This window comes from Brachyistius frenatus, unplaced genomic scaffold, assembly GCF_029030835.1.
Source record: "Brachyistius frenatus isolate BFR_SWC_R1_liver_20210118 unplaced genomic scaffold, ASM2903083v1 Contig_31, whole genome shotgun sequence".
Lineage (NCBI taxonomy): Eukaryota > Metazoa > Chordata > Actinopteri > Embiotocidae > Brachyistius > Brachyistius frenatus.
In genome coordinates this window covers 2,140,886-2,160,203 of record NW_027210630.1, presented here as the reverse complement: position 1 = coordinate 2,160,203, position 19,318 = coordinate 2,140,886, and the positions used below count along the sequence as shown (strand labels likewise).

Here is a 19,318-nt window from a genome sequence, read left to right as displayed (position 1 = left end):
TCAAATTTGCATGATTACTAGTGTATAGTATTGTCAAAGCATATTATATTGTTTATAATGTCATTATAATATAATATACAGGATTTAAGAGAAATAATACAGGAAATAGTTTGCACATTACTACATTATACTTCACTACACAACTGCATTACTATATCATATACTATACAATAATGTAATTTTTTTTCAAATAAATAATTTAAATGTGTGATGAGATGAATAGATGATAATTTAGGATTTATCTTAACATGTTGGTACCAGTATGAACCACCGAAGAAAAGAGATTAAAAAAATATAGAGGACAAAAGAGAACAAAGTCTGTCCAATTTAATTTGTCTGGAGCAATTTATTGTTACCTGGCAGAACCTGGCGCTTCCAGGACAGTAGGTGGCAGCAGTGCACTCTAATCTCGTTTGCGACGCTGCATTTAAAAAAAAAGAAGAAGAAGACGAAAGATGTTGGGCGGTGTGGGTCTGCCTACTTTGTTGCTTCTTCTCCGGGTTACGCGGAGAGAAAAATCAAGCACACCATGTACTCAACAACCACGTCACTCACCGGAGCCCTGCTGCCAATTGCCCAACGTTAGTTAGCCAGCGGTTAGCATCTGGCTTCTCAGAAATGCCAATTGTTCCAGAAAAGGGGGGGTTATCCATTTTTTGTTCGTAAGTACTAAATTATTTAATTTCTATGAGCATATGCGATTACTGTGTTGACGCTGACGATAAGTAAGACGTGACTAAAACGGGTCTGTTAGCTCTCTTATAGCCAAACTAACGCTTTAGTTGCTGAAAACGCAAACGAGAGGCAACGCGCACTGTTACCTGTCGTTTCTAAACAACAGTTGTCTGCCTTTACAGGTTTGGCTAATTTTAGTCGACATACGGCGACATTACACATTACACAATAAATACATCTCATCGAAGCTGTCTGCTCACTTGTCAGAGCAGTTTGTGCAACGTCAGGCCTTTTAAGACATATAAGCTCAATGTTAACCTTAAAATGTACAATATTTCTCCCTCCGAAAGGTCAAAATGATAAGCGAGGAAAACAGCAGGAGATGGAGCAAGTCAAATCTCCCTCCTTCAGCCGACTGATTCATCATTCATAGTAATAAGTGGACATCGTAGAGGACAATCTGCACCATGGGGAGGTTGGTTTGATGTCACTTGCTGGAATACATTTTGACGACCTCTCGCATATTTCACGCGCACTTCATTTGCTGAGGCTGTCCTCTCTTTTGTCTGCTGACAGGATCAGCTTTTCGTGCCTTTTCCCAGCCTCATGGCATTTCAGCCTGTCGTCCCAGGTTCTTCCTCGGCTCCTGATACCTTCCCTCAGACAGCTGCTCTTCATCGGTCTGGTGTTCTGCCTCATAGGACTGCTCTACCTTCTGCTCTTTGCTGGAAAAGGACACGACAGCTGGTTCTTAAAGGAGAATCACTTCCACAGGTACCGTAAACCAACAGCTGCGGTCCAAGTGCTGGTCAATATTGTGTTTACAATTCTTTGTTGTTCAAAAGGCACTTGGCGAGAGTCACAGATGTGGATGTAACAGATACAAGCAACCCCAACCTGAACTACGGCCTGGTGGTGGACTGCGGCAGCAGCGGCTCCAGGGTATTTGTCTACTGCTGGCCTCGGCACAACGGTAACCCCCATGAACTGTTGGACATCCGGCAAATGAGAGATCAACACCGCAAGCCAGTGGTCATGAAGATCAAACCAGGTGAGATGCCCTGTGGTTGGCTTCTTATTATTCGAAGCATTATTTAAAGGAGTGGATGCAAACATTTCAAAAACGGACAAACCTTTTGTTTCAAGACCCTTAAAGTATGATATCATAATTTAACACAAAACATTAAAGGCATTAAAGGCCTTTTCTTGACTCACTTGGAAGTAATATTTTTGGTCTTTCTGTGTTTTCCTTGTAGGTATTTCTGAATTGGCTAAAACACCTGAGAAAGCCAGTGATTATATATACCCACTGCTAAGCTTTGCAGCCCAACACATTCCCAAAAATAAGCACCAAGAAACACCTCTGTACATCCTGTGCACAGCCGGAATGAGAATCCTGCCTGAAAGGTAAATTTGGGTCTAATGAAAATATCATCGTAACATGCAAATACAGGCTGTAGGAAATGTTTAGACCTCAGCTTTAATCAGCTCTGACCCAAGTTTTTGTGTTTGTGTGATCTCAGTCAACAAGAAGCACTTCTCGAAGATCTGCGCACAGATATCCCGGTGCACTTCAACTTCCTCTTCTCTGATTCCCATGTGGAAGTGATTTCTGGAAAACAAGAAGGTAAATAAATGGAAAAATAAAAACGGGGACAGTGATGATAGTTCTAGGTTCTTTGATATTTAAAACTTTATAAAACAGTTTGACTATATTATAACATATTTAATACCGTGCGGTAGTTTTGAATCATCACTTCATCGGCACTGAAAGATTTCCTGCCAGTTGCTGTACCTGACACTCAAAATATTCAAGCACCAACAGACATTTGCATTATCTAAATTAGGAGTGGGGTGGGGAGGTGTAGGATTCTTCTCTGTGATTACGAACACTAATATGCTTCATTTCAATAACAAAAACTATCTCCGTCCACATCAGCATTACAGCACAGTTTACGAAATAATCTCTAGTCACCTCTGATGTTGTTTGTTTTCTTCTGGAAAAGGTTCTCGTGATAGAGGTGTGACAAATTAGAGAAGGACACGTCAAGACTGATAAGACCCAATCAGGAAGTGAACGTTGGTGTCCGTGTCATTGTTTTTAAAAGTTTCTTTCTCCCCCTCCCATCCAGATTAAAAGTCAACTCCGGAGTTGTCAAACTAAAACGGGGTTAGCAGCATTTTCAAAAGTCTTAGTTTTAGGGGTTCTAAATTGGCGAAGTAATGTGGACACTAGGTGTAAACGTAGCAAAAGCTATGGGTTTTAAATTAAAAACTTCATAATTCAATTCGATTCAATTCAATTTTATTTATATAGCGCCAAATATATATATATTTGTATATATATGTGTATATATATATATACAAATAACACAAGTTATTTCATGCCGCTTAACACATTAAAGTCCTTACAACAGAACTTTACATTATTCAGAACAGAATTCAACAATTCCCACATAAGCTGGGAGGGGAAAAAAACCTTTTAAGGGAGAAAAACCTCCAACAGAGGGAAGAAAGAACTCCCTCTGAACAGGAAGAAACCTCCGTCAGAACCAGGCTCAGAGGTGGAGAACATCTGCCTCGACCGGTTGGGGTGAGACGAGAGCAGAGAGAGAAAAGGACAGCATGGAGATCCAAAACATGAGCTGTTGGTGCGGCTGACAGCCGCAGAGCAGAGACATGCAGCTCCATGGCCGGGGATATCTCAAAAGAAAGAACAAAAACTCAGCGAGCGAGGGAAATGTATGGAGAGGCAATAAGCAAAAATTATAGGACAGAAAAAGCTTAATGAGATCTAATGTTGCCTATAAGTGCATAGAGTAGTTGGTATGGATGTAACCTATATTGTAGACCTACTTTTAAATTAAAACCAGTGTAGCTTTGGAGATGCTGATAAAACGCCATATAATTAATCTGAAAATTGTATTATTTTATTTTAGGCGTCTATGCATGGATTGGAATAAACTTTGTCCTTGGAAGGTTTAACCATGTGCACAATGGTAAGGACCCGATCAAGTAAAATTTCAATAGTGTACTAGTCACTATTTACCTTCACTGGTTGACTCACTCACCTCTCTGCTATCAATCCTACAAGATGGAGAAGCTGTGGTTGAGGTACATGTTCCAGGCAGCGATCAGCAGGAGGCGCTGATGAGGAAAAGGACTGCTGGTGTCCTGGACATGGGCGGCGTCTCCACACAGATCGCATACGAAGTGCCCAAAACTGTAAGCTTTGCTTCTCCACAACAGGTTATTATCCACAACCAATTCTGTTTTTGTTCTGTGTGTTTTTTTTGTCACTCACTCTTTGTTCTTCTTCCTCCTTCCAACCTCTGTCATTCAACTGGTTAAACCTGTATGCACCATTTTTATCCCGTGGAGACGATCTGCTCTCCATTCATCACTATTGAAGGCATACTGTAAGCCTGCTGCATGACTCCAGAGCAGGAGCTAGGTCTGAGAACATGAAGACATTTATATAGAGGCCAATAAATGGAATGGAAGTTGAATGTGTTGCAGTGATTTATGTACAGTAGCAGGCTTGACATACACTGCTTGTCCTTTTTGCTCTCATTGTTTCCTGTTTACACCAAATGATGTTCAACTACATTTTAACTGTCATCTTGTTAAATAGCTTCAGCTTCTTTGTGTTTTTTTAATGATAAATCAGACTAGATATAACATTATTAAGCTTTTCCTTCATGTGGCCTCAAACATATGCAACCTCCTGTAATAATGAATGTGTGTGTGCTAATGTGTAAATGCTAAACCTATATGGATATGCATGGGCATAATGCGAGGCTGTCATCATTTCTCAGGCTGATCTGTGTTTGTTCCGCAGGAGGAAGTTGCCAAGAACTTACTGGCTGAGTTCAACTTAGGGTGTGACGCACATCGCACAGAGCATGTTTATCGTGTTTACGTGTCCACCTTCCTCGGTTTTGGAGGAAATGCAGCACGCCAAAGATATGAAGAAAGCCTCATCAGAAATACTGCCACTCGAAACAAGTGAGATCCACTTCTTTCTGTAAATGTTTCAGAGCAATCTGTACACGGGTATTCATACTGTACGGCTGATGTTATTCAGGCTCTTGGATCAGCATGTTGGTGAAACAGCAGAGTCGTCCCTCCTGGATCCCTGTCTACCCACTGACCTGCAGGATGAGATCGGCCTCTCCACACAGAAGCTCCATCTGCGAGGCACTGGAGACTTCGACCAGTGTAGACAGATTCTCCAGCCGTTCCTCAACCGCACTAACGAGACCCAAACCTCCCTCAACGGCATCTACCAGCCAGCTATAGACTACAGCAACAGTCAGTTCTACGGCTTCTCTGAGTTCTACTACTGCACGGAGGACGTGCTGCGCATGGGCGGCGATTATAATGCTTCGAAATACACTCAGGCTGCCAAGGTAAATGCTACATAGAAAAATCACACCCACTCTCATGAAGCATCCCAGATGTGTCCTCAATATGCAAATTCACATTCCCTGAATATTTCGGGAAAGCCTGCCATAAATTATTGCTGTTAAAATCATAAAGTGCTGTTATAATTCATGTCAAATAGCCAGCTGTCACACACACTGGTTATTCGGAATATTCTGTCTTCAATACATATCGCGTTTTAGCTTTTGAATCTTGTTGGTGTAATTCTACTGAAGGTTCAGAATTATAGAATTATTATAATAGTACTATCATAAAACTTTCCTGGCGTTGTACTTTAACATTCACAGAGTTACTGCGCCACTCAATGGAGGACTCTGAGGGAACGCTTTGACTCCGGCTTGTACGCCTCACATGCAGATCTTCACAGACTGAAGTACGTCATACATGATTATCAAACTGGTCTCATTCCAAAAAACATGTCTGTGACAAGAATGTTTACCGGGTGCTATATTTTCCTTTTGTCTGCAGGTACCAGTGTTTTAAATCAGCATGGATGTATGAAGTATTGCACTCTGGCTTCTCTTTCCCAACCAATTATAAAAACCTGAAGACTGCCCTGTTGGTCTATGAGAAGGAGGTCCAGTGGACTCTTGGAGCTATTCTTTATAGAACACGGTTTCTGCCTTTGAGGTAAGACAGACCCCCCCCCCCCACCCCCCCACCCCCCAATAATCCCCTGACATCCCAGCTAGTTAAATCTCTTCTTCAGTGTAAGTGGTGGAATTAATGATTAATGATTGGTCTACAGAGCAATCTTTAATAGCAGAGACAGTGGCTTTTTAGTCCACTTGGCAGCAGGAGGTAAATTAACGCTGAGGAATGTCTCTGGTCTCGCACATATCCAAACTGAAATGAAACTCTGTCAAAGGACAAGTCACAAACCCGAGAAGTGAAAGTGAAAGAAAGAAAAAATGGAAGTGTTATTCTACGAAATCAGTTTATTTCCACCTAACTGCCTTTGGCATTTAATAACAAAGTACTCTTGATCAAACTTGGTGCTCACTTCTGGAAAAAGAAAAGAGGAAATGGTCCTTATCCATCTTCCCTGCAATAAGATTGCAGTTTGGCTGGTTTGAGCCTAATGACATGCTGCTCAGATAACAGCCCCACAGAAATTGAAGATTCGAAAGGCATTTAGATACAATGAAGTGGGTCTGAACAGCATTTTTCAGTACATGTTGTCTTTTTTGTTCAAAGCCGGTCTCATATGTGTGTGTTGTTTTTGTTTTGGCGTCTTCCAGGGACATCCAGCAGGAGAGTCTGAAAGGAGCGCACTCTCACTGGCGGCACAGCTTCTCCTTCGTCAACAACCACTACTTGTTCCTGGCTTGTTTCTTCATTGTGCTGCTGTCCATTATGCTGTACTTACTGCGACTGCGCCGCATTCATCGGCGTACAGCACAGCGCTGCACCCCCTCCTCTGCACCGTGGTTGGAAGAGGGCCTTGGCTCACCAACACTCCCCATCAACCTCTAAACTTTGTAGAGCGTAAAGTCTGGACAGCACGTCGGACTTTCCAAAGCCTAACTCCACTCTTTTTCTCTCTGAGGCCATCTACTTGTTCAGTGAGTCTCTGAAGGCGGCTTCCTACTCTGTATTGAGAAAAGGTACTACTGAGATTTGGACAAATGAAGAAAATCTTACATCAGTCTTCAGGCTTATCTCAGCCAATATTGGTGTTTAATTTATTTAGTTTAATCTTAAAAGTTATTTTTTAGGATTCATATTGTTGCTTGCAGCACACTCCTTTGTCAAATTCAAATGGCAGCTGCCTCCAAATGTCTAAAAAGACAAACATAACAGTACTTTTCTCTCTAGGTATTCTACCTTAAATAAAAGTTTGAATTTCACGAACTTGGAAAAATATCCCATGGTGGCATATAATTATATTTAGTATTTATGTGTGGGTATTTGCCTTTCTTTATGCCTTTTTATATGTACATGATCACATCTATGTTTTGTTGTTACAGTGGTTAGATGGAGTGAGCACTCACTATTTCTACAGAAACCTCGAATGCAATATAATTTATAATCAGTGGAAGGAGCACTTTGTAATGCAGTTAAAATGCACGTCCCAGCTGGAATGGTCTTTTTTCTGCGTGTGTCTGTCCCAAACTGTTCCGCTTCATATTTATATTGCGAGACAAACAGCCTTTAACAGCTATACTAGTGCAATACATGTCTTTTCACTCTTGGGAAACTCTCCAAAACCCAACTGCCTTTTGTCTCGAGTATCCATTTCTCTTAAGGCCCTGCTTAAATTCTTGTGTCGGGATTATCTTGACCGTTAAGTTGTTGCATATATTTACGTTGGGCTTCATTTTCAGAAGCTGTCATATCACTGCTGTGAGGGTGGATTGTAAATGAGAGCACATATACCCCATTATTTATGATAATGGTCTGAAGAAATGTTTTCAAAGATGAATGCGAAACAAATGTGACATTGCAAATCAATAATAAAGATTTTATGATATACTTTTCTGTTTATTTTATGAGGAGAAGATCAGTCTAAAGAGATATTGTGTCTTTATTTCAACAGAGGGAAGTAGAAATCCATAGTTGTTTTTGTAATGTAAACATCATCCTCTCTGTCCACTTTATACCAACTGACACATTTTCAGTTTAAGTGGTGCATGAAAGCATCAATCAATATTAATAATCTGCATGTAGCTGATGACCATATGGTCTCAGCACAGGGACTGTAGCTGGTTATATGGTGTGACACAACCGTGCAGATGCATCCTAAATGCAGTGTTTCTAGATTTCCATCTGTCTTTGTTGCCACTTCCAGAACTGACCTGTTGAAAGGATGCTGGTAAGAGAAATTGACCAAATATGTCAACTGCAAAAGATCAACTGTGGAATAAAACTGCTGAGGTTTGATGAGTGAATGTCTTCAGGAAGGATCCTCACGGTATTGAGTTTTTGCTGTAACTGCTAATACAATACTCCGCTTCTGAATGTATTACAGTATTTAAAGTGACAAATGTGTTCTTCCAGTCAAAACACAAAGCAAAGACAGCCATGTGATGCACTGTGAGAGCGGAGTAGTAATACTTGATGCTTACAGTCCATTCTGTGCAGCCTCCACAGCACGATGCAATTTATTGCAATTTTAACTGTAAAATGTATCAATCAATGTGCCGATTGACAATTGTGTTGGAAGATTCATGTCCACAGCCCCTATATTTCCAAACGTAACCAACTCCCATATTTGATATTTATGTAGTTCATCTGATTCAGCTTTTACACTGAATACACACTGTTTTTTGCAGTTAACCCTTTTGACAAAGACTGACACAGTATCTGCAACAATTTGTGTGCTATTGAAGTTAACCTCTTTGTAGTTTCTCTGTTTTTGCTGTGACTTTGTCAGCGCTTTAATCTCACACCCTCACTATGGTAGATTGTAAACAGTGATAAGTAAGTGGTTCTGGCATTAATAGGGAATTTATCATCAGGAGAGCTGACATGCAATCAACATTAGGCTGTTGTTAATATTTGCAAGGTATAAATTAACATCAAACTGTAATCCAGATAAAGTGTCCACAATAAAACATGGCTGTAGCGGTTATACCTTAGTCATACAGTTTTATAAATACATGATAAAGTGGTGTTCACAGACACTACAAGGTTTATGCAGTCAGACTGTAGTTTCCCCCCTGAGCATGTGAATACAAGCTGTAACAACACTGCTTGAACAAGTGGCTCCTTAAAATGTCAGGCTCCTATCGTGCTGAGTCATTGATGTGTCAGTGCTTTCACAACAAGTGGAACTGCAGTGTGCGTAGAGCTTATGTTTCAGCCAAAGGTGGGTGGCACAGGATAGTTTAATGGATCTAGCCAAACTCATTCCTATAAATATAATAAATACTGGGTTTTTTTGTGCTCAAAAAGAATAAAAACGCAATAAAAAAATTCAAATACTCTGACTTTACAAAATTGAAAGAAACAAATGTTCAGATCTTTCTCTGGGGAGAAGAAGAGGGTGGATTGACAGAGAACCAGTTAATTGTATGTGTGCTCAGTTGATATCCTTAACACAAACTGGGATCCAGCTTAGTGAAATTTAAACTTCTGGCTTGCAACAAGATACAAGAACACACAGCCAAGTGACATACTCTAAATAATTAAGAATTAAAGGTGTAACGTCAAAATGTGTCGACATTAGGATGACTGGTCTCCAGCAGGCTCCTTGAAATATTTTAATTGTAATGATCCTGTATGTACAAGTCTGAAAAAGCTAGAGCAGTGCCATGCTTCTCATTTAGGAACTAAACTAAAGCATCGATGTGGTGCATCCCTTTGCAAAGAGGCTTCAGTCTTCACTCCAGGCTATTTCGTACGACTTCACATGATGTGTGCAGATCGGTATGTTAGAATTTAACGGGGTTGCAGATGAAGGATTTATTGTGTAAACTGATGTTATTTCAAAAATGCCTTAAATCTACCAACCTACTTTAAATGCAATATATATAATCAAACACAAAAAGGAGTTACATAGTTGGACACCTTGATCAATTTATGTGACATGCACAAGTAAAAATAATCCAACATATAAATAATGTGACTCTGGAAAAGGCCTTTATGCACAAATACTGTATATACTTAGCCTGTAGGTCATTTTGGCCTCAACATGTCTGAAATCTGATTAGTGTAAAACTTTGAAGGATTTGTAATTTGTATACTATACTATACTAGATTGTACCATTTTGCTTAAGTAACCTAAATGAATGAATATTTCTTCATTTTAAATGCAAGGGAAAACAAGTTACAGATATGCCCGAATGACAAAGTAAAGTTGCACGAGTTGTCTTGTATTGATAAACAGACGGTGTCCGATAAGGGGACCACACCTCCTTATCTACTTAAACTGGACCGTTCGATTACACTTGTGTCAAACCCATTCAAACTTAAAGCGGGGGACAGGAATGGATGCACAGTGTTGTAACAGCAGGGTTGCGAAGTGTCAGAGGAATCCGGCAACGGAAACTTTTCATTGGCTGCCTCAAACTAAAGAGCCCGCCCTATTATTGACTATGCGGAATACGATTGGTCCGCGTTCGCCCGACCCACGCCTCCTTTTGCTGACGTCACACTGGACTGGGGCGCTGGAACTCCGGTAGCCAGTGATGATGTTGTGGTTATGCATGCCGCCGATGCCTCTCTGAGGGGCTATCTCGCACGGGAGACCGCCTGAGAGAGCTCTCCACGCATGGAGTTGAGCTCGGACCGGGTGGCGGCAACACTGGAGATGTCGCAGATCAAAAGCAAAGACGACGAGCCTTTCAATAGTGACGGCGACTACGAGAGCTTGCCACCTCATGTCTCCGTGACGACCCACATGACAGCGGGAGCCGTGGCTGGCGTACTGGAGCACACGGTGATGTACCCCGTGGACTCCGTCAAGGTAAACGCACACGGAGGCTGCTGTTTCGCTCTCGTTTCGCCACCGCAGCTCATTCACCGACTCGCTGCGGAGCACCGCGGACGGTACGGGACGTTTCTGCTACCGCCCGCTAACGGAGCATTAGCCGTGAAGTCTTTTAAGGCTGCCCATCCTCAGCTAGCCTCGGTGTTAGCACCGACCGCCTGCTCGCTGCAAGCGCACTCGACAAACTAGTTCAGCGAGCTGGCGTGAAGTAAAATCGCACTTAAGTAAACGTGTTCAAGACGCCGACTAAGTAGTCACCGATTTATCGCTTGTTTCTCCTGGCGACTAATAACTTTGCTAACGCGGCGCGCTGCTTACTTGACGCCCGGTGTAACCTTAATTTGCCCAAAGGCACATGTCAGCAAAGTTAGAACAAAGTTAGTCTTTTGAAATCATGAGCTCATTTTTGCCAGAATGTTTTCCTTACAAGCACATCTGTGTGTTGTTGTTGTTGTTTTGTTTTTTTTTTAACCACTCAAACGGTGTGTGTAGTCCAGCTTTTTCCTTGTACTGATAAAGGCTCAGTGAAGGTCAAGTATATAAGGCTTGGCTGAAATAAATAAACTGCCTCGAAATTGCAAACTACAGTGAACATTATTCACTATTTATTAGACTTTTAAAGGGCAAATAATAACCTATTACCATGTTGCTAAACTATAGAGCACTTACAGAGTACCCTTCTGTGGCCAGTAATAGATCATTTTAGTCACTAACAAAGTAAATATTCTGTTAGTTTCAAAAGAGGTCAATTTAAAAGATTTTAAAAGAACACTGAACTGCAAGGAATACTAAATTAGTTGATAAACAGAAAATTAATTGACAGCTATTTTGATCATGAAATAATCTCTGTGTATTTTTGTAATGAAAAAATGCAAAAATTCTCAGATTCCAGCTGGTCTTCTTTTTTTAATTTTTTTTTTTTTTTTTTTTTTTTTACTTGTTTTAATGTTCTGACATTTTAAAGATTAATGTGAATGGATTAATAGAGAAACTAGTCAAAAGATGAATCGATGATAATAAAACTAATAGTTTTTTGTAGCCCGAATGTGCTTAACAGAGTTATTATATTTCAGGGTTTTCCCTACCATGATAACACTTAGGTGCGGCACCCAAGCATTTCTTTTGCAGCTAAGGCACTATAGCTTCACTACAAACTTTGTTTTCCCAATGCTTGGCGATTATTATTTAACTTTTAACTTTTTTTTTGTGTCATTGTAAACTGAATATTGTTTGGTTTTGGACTGTTGGCCGGACAAAAGAGGACATTTGAAGATGTCCTCAGACATTGTGATTGGTATTTTCTACTAGTTTTTGTCATTTTCTTGACTGAACAATTAATTAATATATTTTATTTATTTAGTTTTAGTTTTTTTTATAATACACAGTGATAAAAAAACAACAACATAAATCTAATTTTTATTTATTTATGATGAACACTGTTTTTTCTCCCTCAAATGTTATGCGTTTCCCTAAATAATTTGGTTGCAGGAATTTAATGAACACACAATAATCTTCTGACATGAGTAGAACAAGGAAGACCAAATTTGATCTTGGGGAAATCCTGATAAAAATTCTCGTGGGAAAGACAAATTACTGCCAAGTGCGTGTTCTTTTTTAAGCTGTGTGTGAAGCCGAATCAGTGAAGGTCAAAACTGGTGTAACGTACACATCAGCAATAAAATCTAAGATTACAGAGTTTCTGCTTCGGAGCCACAATGGCAACAATTTTGTCTTGATGGATTCAAACACAGTGACAGGCATCGAGGTACAGAGCTAATGACTGTGAATTTCCAATTGTTGGAGCAGCTTTGGGGATCACACATTGCAAGTCCATAAAAAGTCCATAAACAGAGGAACCCCATCAGCACTTTGTGTGACGAGTGTTTGGCAAATGGAAACACAAATTTGTTCACTAATACCATTTTGGCCATGTTGAAGTTAAAGCTTAATGGTGAGTGTGAATGTTTGGCTAAATACAATTCTGGCCTGTTCTGAGCTTGTTAAAAATTGGCTCGTATCTGCAAAGTGAATAGCAAACTGTTTTGTAACTGAACTTTGTGCCTGCAATCCTCTCTCCTGCTCAGCTTTTCTTCCCAAACAATGTTGCATTGTTTTAATTATTTGGCATGCAACAATAATCTTGACGTAGTGCTGACAACTTCATAAACATGATCTAAAAAAAAGTCACTATATCCTCTTTTTTTGTGTGTCATATTGACTCTTTGAATATTTAATCATGGGCCTGTATTACTCAAACCAGTGTTGCCATTTCCTCTTGTGTTATTTTGGTAGTTTGCACCAGCACCTTCCCGTTTTAGATGAGGCAGCCATTCAGTTTGATCAGTGTGTGAATGGAGTTTCCACAGTTCCTAAATGTCGTAGGATCTCCGCAGACGAAAGAAGAACTCGTGGCTCCAATTTGATCCCACTTTACTTTCAATTCAATTTCAATTCAGTTTATTTTAAGTGGAAACATTTTATAATCACAAAACAACACATTTATTTTTACACAAACAACGCATCTCAGACATCAAAGTCAATGCAAAGCATTTATTTCCAGTTAAAGGTCCTAAATCAAAAAGCTGATGAAGTATTTGGTGTCTTACATTAAGATTTGTTAGCCTGCTTCTAATGTGTCATTATTTAGAATCTCAGTACATCGTGGTAAAAGTGTTTGAATCTCCCAGTAAAAAAGCGAGACAGATCTACGACTCAGGGAGTAGCCTGTGTTAATGTTAGGAGGAGTGTCTTATCAGTGTTGCACACATTTGAAATCAGCCTCACGCAGTTTTGGGTGTGTGTGTATAATCGATATTCTGTAGTGTTGATTAGTAAACTGTCAGAAAACAAGACCAGACAATTTAGAAATATCGGACACAATGCGGCGTAATAGATGGGACTGTTTCCTTCTCACCATGTTAAATGACGCTGGTGTTCCCGCTTGTTTCTTTACCTCAGTTGACTGATGTTGAAATGATCTGATCACAAGTGACAGTGATGTTGAAACTATGCGTATCGTGCATACAATGCCTTCCAGTTTTGAAGAAAAATGCAGCTGTAAAACATTTGACAGTGAGTTTACTTTTAAATCAGCAGCTGAAATACTATTTATAATCTAATCTGCAATCTTGTCCTGAAATGAATCCTGAAATACTGGGCTTATGTTTCCCCACTACTTTACAACTCATGTCTTAACAGTTTCTTAGAGACTGTTCACATTTGGTATTAACAAGCATTCCGAGTGACCTGATGACAAGTGGACAGCTTTAAGTTTGTCTGTTCCACAGACTGTATATAAAAGTGTGACATAGCTTCCTGGTCTGAAAAATGAGGCCAATGCCGTAGTGCCTTAAGCTGCAATACCACCGAGTGCCACTAGAGGCTGGCTCCAAAAAGCGTCCAGCTTCATAGACTCCCATTCAACTTGTCTCATCGTCGGGTTTCCAACCGGATCGAGTCAGATCCACCGCTCACTCTATCCCGGCTCGTCGAATCGTGGTCACTTCTGGCTCCAAACTGCGCCGAACTAGCAAGACGGCGACGGCCCATTTTTCAAACTCGAGGCTTCGTGACGGCAGTTCACAAACCAGTGGGTGATGTCACTGTTGGTTGCCGCTTGGTCTGTTCACGCCTGGCTTTAAGCATGCGTCTCGAATGACCATTCATGCTCGGATCTCATTTCGCCGCTCGATATCCAAATGAATATGTACGACACGTAAATATACTAGTAAATAAACACGTTAACACGTACAGAAACATGAGGAGAGAGGAGATGAAGCGACAGGCAATGAACAAAATGAGACATCTTCCCTCACCGGAGCCTCATTTTAATGCTCTGTCTATTTGAAGTTTTGTCACATTTGTCAATGTCTGAACACTCAATCTTGTAACTCGGCGCTTGAACCGTCAGGTGTGAGCCTATTATGTTGCTTTAGGCTCAGATTATTTCATTTTTCCAGCGGGCTTGAGAGGGTTGAGCTATGCCCGGCGTTGGATAAATGAACTGTGTGAGAGGGTGGGGGCTGTTCCACCGCTGTGGGTCTGATGTGGCTCAGAAATTACAAATGAGATAACCATAAAAGATCTAAAAAAAAAAAATTAAAAAAAATCACAAAGGATGGTTTGGTAGAACAAGCGTCTTGTAGCAGTTTATGTAGCAGCTCTCCTACTTTTTGTACAGTTCAGCTGTGCATGGCAAAATCACACAGGATATTGAATATATTGGTGGGGCAAACCCTGTGATAATATTGTTTCTGATGGTTCCCACCCTTAAAAGTTACCACTAATAAAGAGTACAGTTGTTGGGTGCGGTTGGAACTGTCTGTAGTTTACTTAGTCCCCATCATAATTTAATCTTCAGGATGTCTGGAAAGCAAATTAACTTTGTCATTCGTAAGCAGTTTTATCTACCAAACACCTCACTGATTCTCAGCTGAGGAGGTGGAAATATAAAATTCATATTAATGCCATTGTCTGAAACAGAACAGTGTGACTTGTAGTGCATAAATGCAGCCACACAAACTTAAAACATGAAAGGCGCTGCCAAGTTTTGCGTGCCCCAAGTTCCCAAATCTGTATCCAACGGAAATGTAATTGATATTTTATTGTCAAACCAAAGGAAGGAAACACAGTGGAACATGCTGAGGAAGATAGACTCGGCCTATCTCCTGAGCCAGCCCCAGATCTCCTCGCAAATAAAAACATGCTTTGTGTTGTCCGGATAACTTGGCATGGTGGAGTAAAACAAAAGAGCTGCCACAGCCTCCCACACCAGCCTGGGAGAGACAAACATCACTCACACGAGACCTCCCGACTGCCAAGGCCACTTACTCTCGGGACAATGCGACAGCATTACAAGGAGCAATACATCAAGAAACCATGATCTGGCCCACATCGAGTGCCTATTTTATAGCCACTAGGTCTCAATCAAGCAATAATGCTGAGCCCTCACTTGTAACTGTTATCTAATCAAACTAATAATAAGGGAATATGTCTTTTATTTTTTTTCAGACGCGGATGCAGAGCTTGCAGCCCGACCCAAACGCACAGTACAGGGGCGTATACGAGGCTCTGAAAAGGATCATCCGGACAGAGGGAGTCTTCAGACCGCTGAGAGGCCTCAACATCACCATGATGGGAGCGGGGCCCGCCCATGCTCTCTACTTCGCCTGCTATGAACGGGTGAAACGCTCTCTAAGTGACGTCATTCAGAGCGGAGGCAACAGCCATTTAGCCAACGGTATGAGTTTCCATGTCTCAACACAAAACGCTGGAGCGTAATACGAACGGCTTTTACGGCTGACTTTGCGACATTGCCTGGAGGAGTGCAGTTAGAATAAGTCATGCTGGTGCCATATCCTGTTTATAATGGCTCGGACAAATGTGTATCCAACACACAAAAAACCCCAAAATGGGATATGTTGTCGTAAACCAGTGTTGTTGTTTTTTAGCAAGCAAACACCAAGAGAAAATGATCATTTCAGCAGGACCTCTACTAAAATAAAGAACACATTTGTGACAAGTGATATTGATGCTAAAATGGTTGTAAGCACGGTCGCAGATTTTTTTTGTGTGTTTTCACAGGTGTGGCAGGTAGTGTGGCGACTGTTCTTCATGATGCCATCATGAATCCTGCTGATGGTAAGAAAAACATTTAAATGCAAACGTTGAGGATGTTGACGTAGATGATCAACAGAACCAACAACATATTGATCTTACTTTCATGAATGATTTGTGTAGCCAACGGCATCCTTTGTTCCTCTGTGTAACAGCTTCTTTGTTGTCCATAAACATCCGTGAGTCGTGTCAGTGCCCGATCTGTTCTGCACACACACACACACACACACACACACACACACACACACACACACACACACACACACACACACACACACACACACACACACACACACACACACACACACACACACACACACACACACACACACACAAATCGTTTACTACCCAAGAAGAAGAACAATCCTTTCAGCAGCCTTGTGTCATCATATTCCTTTAATTTCTGTGTTGATAACGTAATTCTAGTAACACGTCTTGTCAATCGAAACTTATCTGCGGTTTTATACTGGCTGATATTGGCAGTGGCACATTAAATATAAAAATGAGCATGAAGAGAGGTAGTAGTTTGTTTTTGGTCATATCGTGATGACTTGGACAACTGATCAGTTTTCTTAGTTTCATGAGAAAGAAGTAATGTCAGGAATGCCCGCCTCTGTGTTCACCATTTTGTCTGCAGCGCACCCTTGGCTTGTGATCGTAAAGTGTTTCAACAGCGTAACAGAAATTCAGAATGCGCAGGCGCGTGGATCAGGCAGCCGTCAAAGATCGGGTACTGACAAGCCACGCTGTTGGTCTGGGTGACATGTCACTTCATTACAATGGACATTGGTACTGTACTGTTTAGTTTGAGTCAGTGCTACATACACTGTCCTTCTAAATGTTCACAAATTCACTAAATGTATATTAACCAGTGGCTGAAAGTAGATCCCAGCAAGTGCACCATTCACTCCAGCTATTTAAAAAAAAAAAAACCCATCTCGCCTAGCAACGTATAAAAAAATCATTTGCCCAACTGAAAGTATGTTTTTTTTGCTTTTCGTTTTTTTTTCTCGATTTTTTTTTATTATTTTTTTTTTAAACTATCTTTCATTTTAATTGCAAAATATAAATTTGTATAGAATGCATATAAAACGCATAAAATCAAACATGCTAACGTGGTTCCTGGTTTCCTTCCATTGCTCAGTGGTGAAGCAGAGGATGCAAATGTACAACTCTCCATATCGAGGACTTTTGGACTGTGTTCGAACAATAACGCATAATGAAGGTATCGGAGCCTTCTACCGCAGCTACAGCACACAGCTGACCATGAACATCCCCTTCCAGGCCGTTCACTTCATCACCTACGAACTGATGCAGGAACAGTTGAACCCCCAGAGACATTACCACCCTGGCAGCCACATCGTGTCGGGGGCAGCGGCGGGAGCTGTATCCGCTGCCATAACTACTCCTCTTGATGTTTGTAAAACGCTGCTCAACACTCAAGAGAACGTGGCGCTCAACTCCATGAACATCAGCGGCCACTTAACAGGAATGGCCAACACCTTCAGGACAGTGTACCGGCTCGGGGGTCCGGCGGCTTTCTTCAAAGGGGTCCAAGCTCGGATTATATACCAGATGCCCTCCACTGCCATTGCCTGGTCAGTGTACGAGTTCTTCAAGTACTTCCTGACAAAGCAGCAGCTGGAACAAGAGGCAGGACCTCGCCGGCTGTAATGGGAAGTAAAGAAACACACACCTGGACCGCTGAGAGAACTCCAACCTCCAAAGTGTGTGAGATCAATGGGTTTTTCACCCTGGTAGAGGTGTGGAAGGGAATGCCACTCTTCATTGTTCACTTATCGACATCTGTGTGTGTTTTTAATTTAGCATGATGCACAACCAGGATATGCAACAGAGGTGACTGTTCTTAAAAGGACAGATGTTTAGAGAAGAGTTCTATCTATATCTTCCCCTTCTCACAAACACATCATCCACAACTTTTCCAAAATCCACATATTGTGTACACATGATTGAGTCGTCTCAAATTATGTTTATATTTCCCAATATTGGAACTTCTTATTTATTTTGTTAGCTTTCCAAAGCTTGTATTTTATGGATGTGGAAGAAACACAGCGCTGTTTGTTTTATTTTATTGTGTGTTTAAAAAGAACCATGACAACACATTCCTTTTCTTCACTCCTTTGCGGATGGGACAGTTTCGCTCTCCAAGTGCCTCATTAATATGAAACACTGCTTGACTTTTTTTTAAAAATTTTTATATTCCCTTGTTAATTTGTATCTCGCCCAAGTTGGGTCAAAAAATGCACTCCATTCTGTTATAACATTTGATGTCATAACCGTTTATGCATGTCAAATTTGAACATGCTAAACTGAATGACGTTTTATTATATTTCAATACTATCTCTGCAGCAGATAGTCAGGTGTTAGTCTGCATCAATTCTCTTGGTTTTTTTTGTTCATGCTTTTTTTTATTCATTAAATACTGAATATAGTTTTTTTTTTCCCCTCCTGAGAGACCCCTTGTCTCTCAGCATTGTGGTGTGTTGGCCGTAACGGTTCCGTTATTTGCCTTTTTTTTTATAAAAAGCAGTCACACAATGCTTCTGAATCACGCACAAGCACCTTACCTGTTGCAGAAAGTAGGCAGCTTGTTTATATGTATTCAAAACATGAATATGTATTTTGACTGACTATTTCTGAGAAACCTCTCTAAGCGGGTCCAAATATGGATGAGGTAAGGCTGTCACTTGGGATGGTGTTAATGTCTCGTCCTTCATGTGCACGTGGATCTGTGCTTTTGGGTGGACTGCTTTGTTTATATGTATCATACTGACTTTGAAAATAAAGGTTGTAGATTGTATAGACAAAAACATATATGTTTGACTGAAACGTGCAGACTCTGTGACCCAAAATCATCATAACTTTAATTTGATTCTGAAACCGAGCAATGCTGTTTGGCACACTTTTTGTTACCGCAAGGCCAGTAACGACTTCATGAAATCAGCTGGTAAGAAGGCAATGCTATTTCTTTTATTGTCACTCATCCTGTTGTAGTTACACATTTCCTGTGTGCTCACGGCTCCTTCCAGCCCTATTGTCTATTTTTGATTCAGAAGTCGAGACATTTTGCTAGATATTGATGTAATCCAGAGAATAGTCAGATTTATTTGTTTTTAATCATGGAGG

The 19,318-nt window shown here is 40.7% G+C and overlaps 2 protein-coding genes across 3 annotated transcripts; both read left to right on the top strand.

The window, feature by feature from the left end:
• The first annotated feature begins 500 nt into the window (after positions 1 to 500).
• Positions 501 to 7,596, top strand: entpd4 (ectonucleoside triphosphate diphosphohydrolase 4). 2 transcript variants are annotated; one of them, XM_069699813.1, is made up of 13 exons: positions 501 to 662; positions 1,026 to 1,150; positions 1,252 to 1,449; positions 1,521 to 1,726; positions 1,932 to 2,082; positions 2,199 to 2,302; positions 3,615 to 3,674; positions 3,770 to 3,900; positions 4,517 to 4,683; positions 4,763 to 5,087; positions 5,409 to 5,494; positions 5,590 to 5,751; positions 6,363 to 7,596. In XM_069699813.1, the coding sequence occupies exons 2-13, from the start codon at positions 1,143 to 1,145 to the stop codon at positions 6,595 to 6,597; spliced, it is 1,833 nt and encodes a 610-aa protein (XP_069555914.1). In that variant the 5' UTR covers positions 501 to 662; positions 1,026 to 1,142; the 3' UTR covers positions 6,598 to 7,596. The 2 variants fall into 2 exon arrangements, with proteins under 2 accessions (XP_069555914.1, XP_069555913.1); XM_069699812.1 differs by having other exon boundaries at positions 503 to 662; positions 3,770 to 3,924.
• Positions 7,597 to 10,055: 2,459 nt separating this feature from the next.
• slc25a37 (solute carrier family 25 member 37) lies at positions 10,056 to 18,383 on the top strand. Its single transcript, XM_069699811.1, has 4 exons — positions 10,056 to 10,531; positions 15,566 to 15,794; positions 16,139 to 16,195; positions 17,316 to 18,383. Exons 1-4 carry the CDS (start codon positions 10,337 to 10,339, stop codon positions 17,843 to 17,845), a joined length of 1,011 nt encoding a protein of 336 aa, XP_069555912.1. The 5' UTR covers positions 10,056 to 10,336; the 3' UTR covers positions 17,846 to 18,383.
• Positions 18,384 to 19,318: the final 935 nt, after the last annotated feature.

Bases quoted from the DNA above. Each gene is read 5' to 3' on its own strand.
- slc25a37 (XM_069699811.1), top strand. From the start codon at position 10,337: ATGGAGTTGAGCTCGGACCGGGTGGCGGCAACACTGGAGATGTCGCAG. The intron at 10,532-15,565 runs GTAAACGCACAC...ATTTTTTTTCAG, and splicing joins ACCCCGTGGACTCCGTCAAG to ACGCGGATGCAGAGCTTGCA. The intron at 15,795-16,138 runs GTATGAGTTTCC...GTGTTTTCACAG, and splicing joins CAACAGCCATTTAGCCAACG to GTGTGGCAGGTAGTGTGGCG.
- entpd4 (XM_069699812.1), top strand. The intron at 3,675-3,769 runs GTAAGGACCCGA...CAATCCTACAAG, and splicing joins GTTTAACCATGTGCACAATG to ATGGAGAAGCTGTGGTTGAG. The intron at 5,495-5,589 runs GTACGTCATACA...TTTTGTCTGCAG, and splicing joins GCAGATCTTCACAGACTGAA to GTACCAGTGTTTTAAATCAG.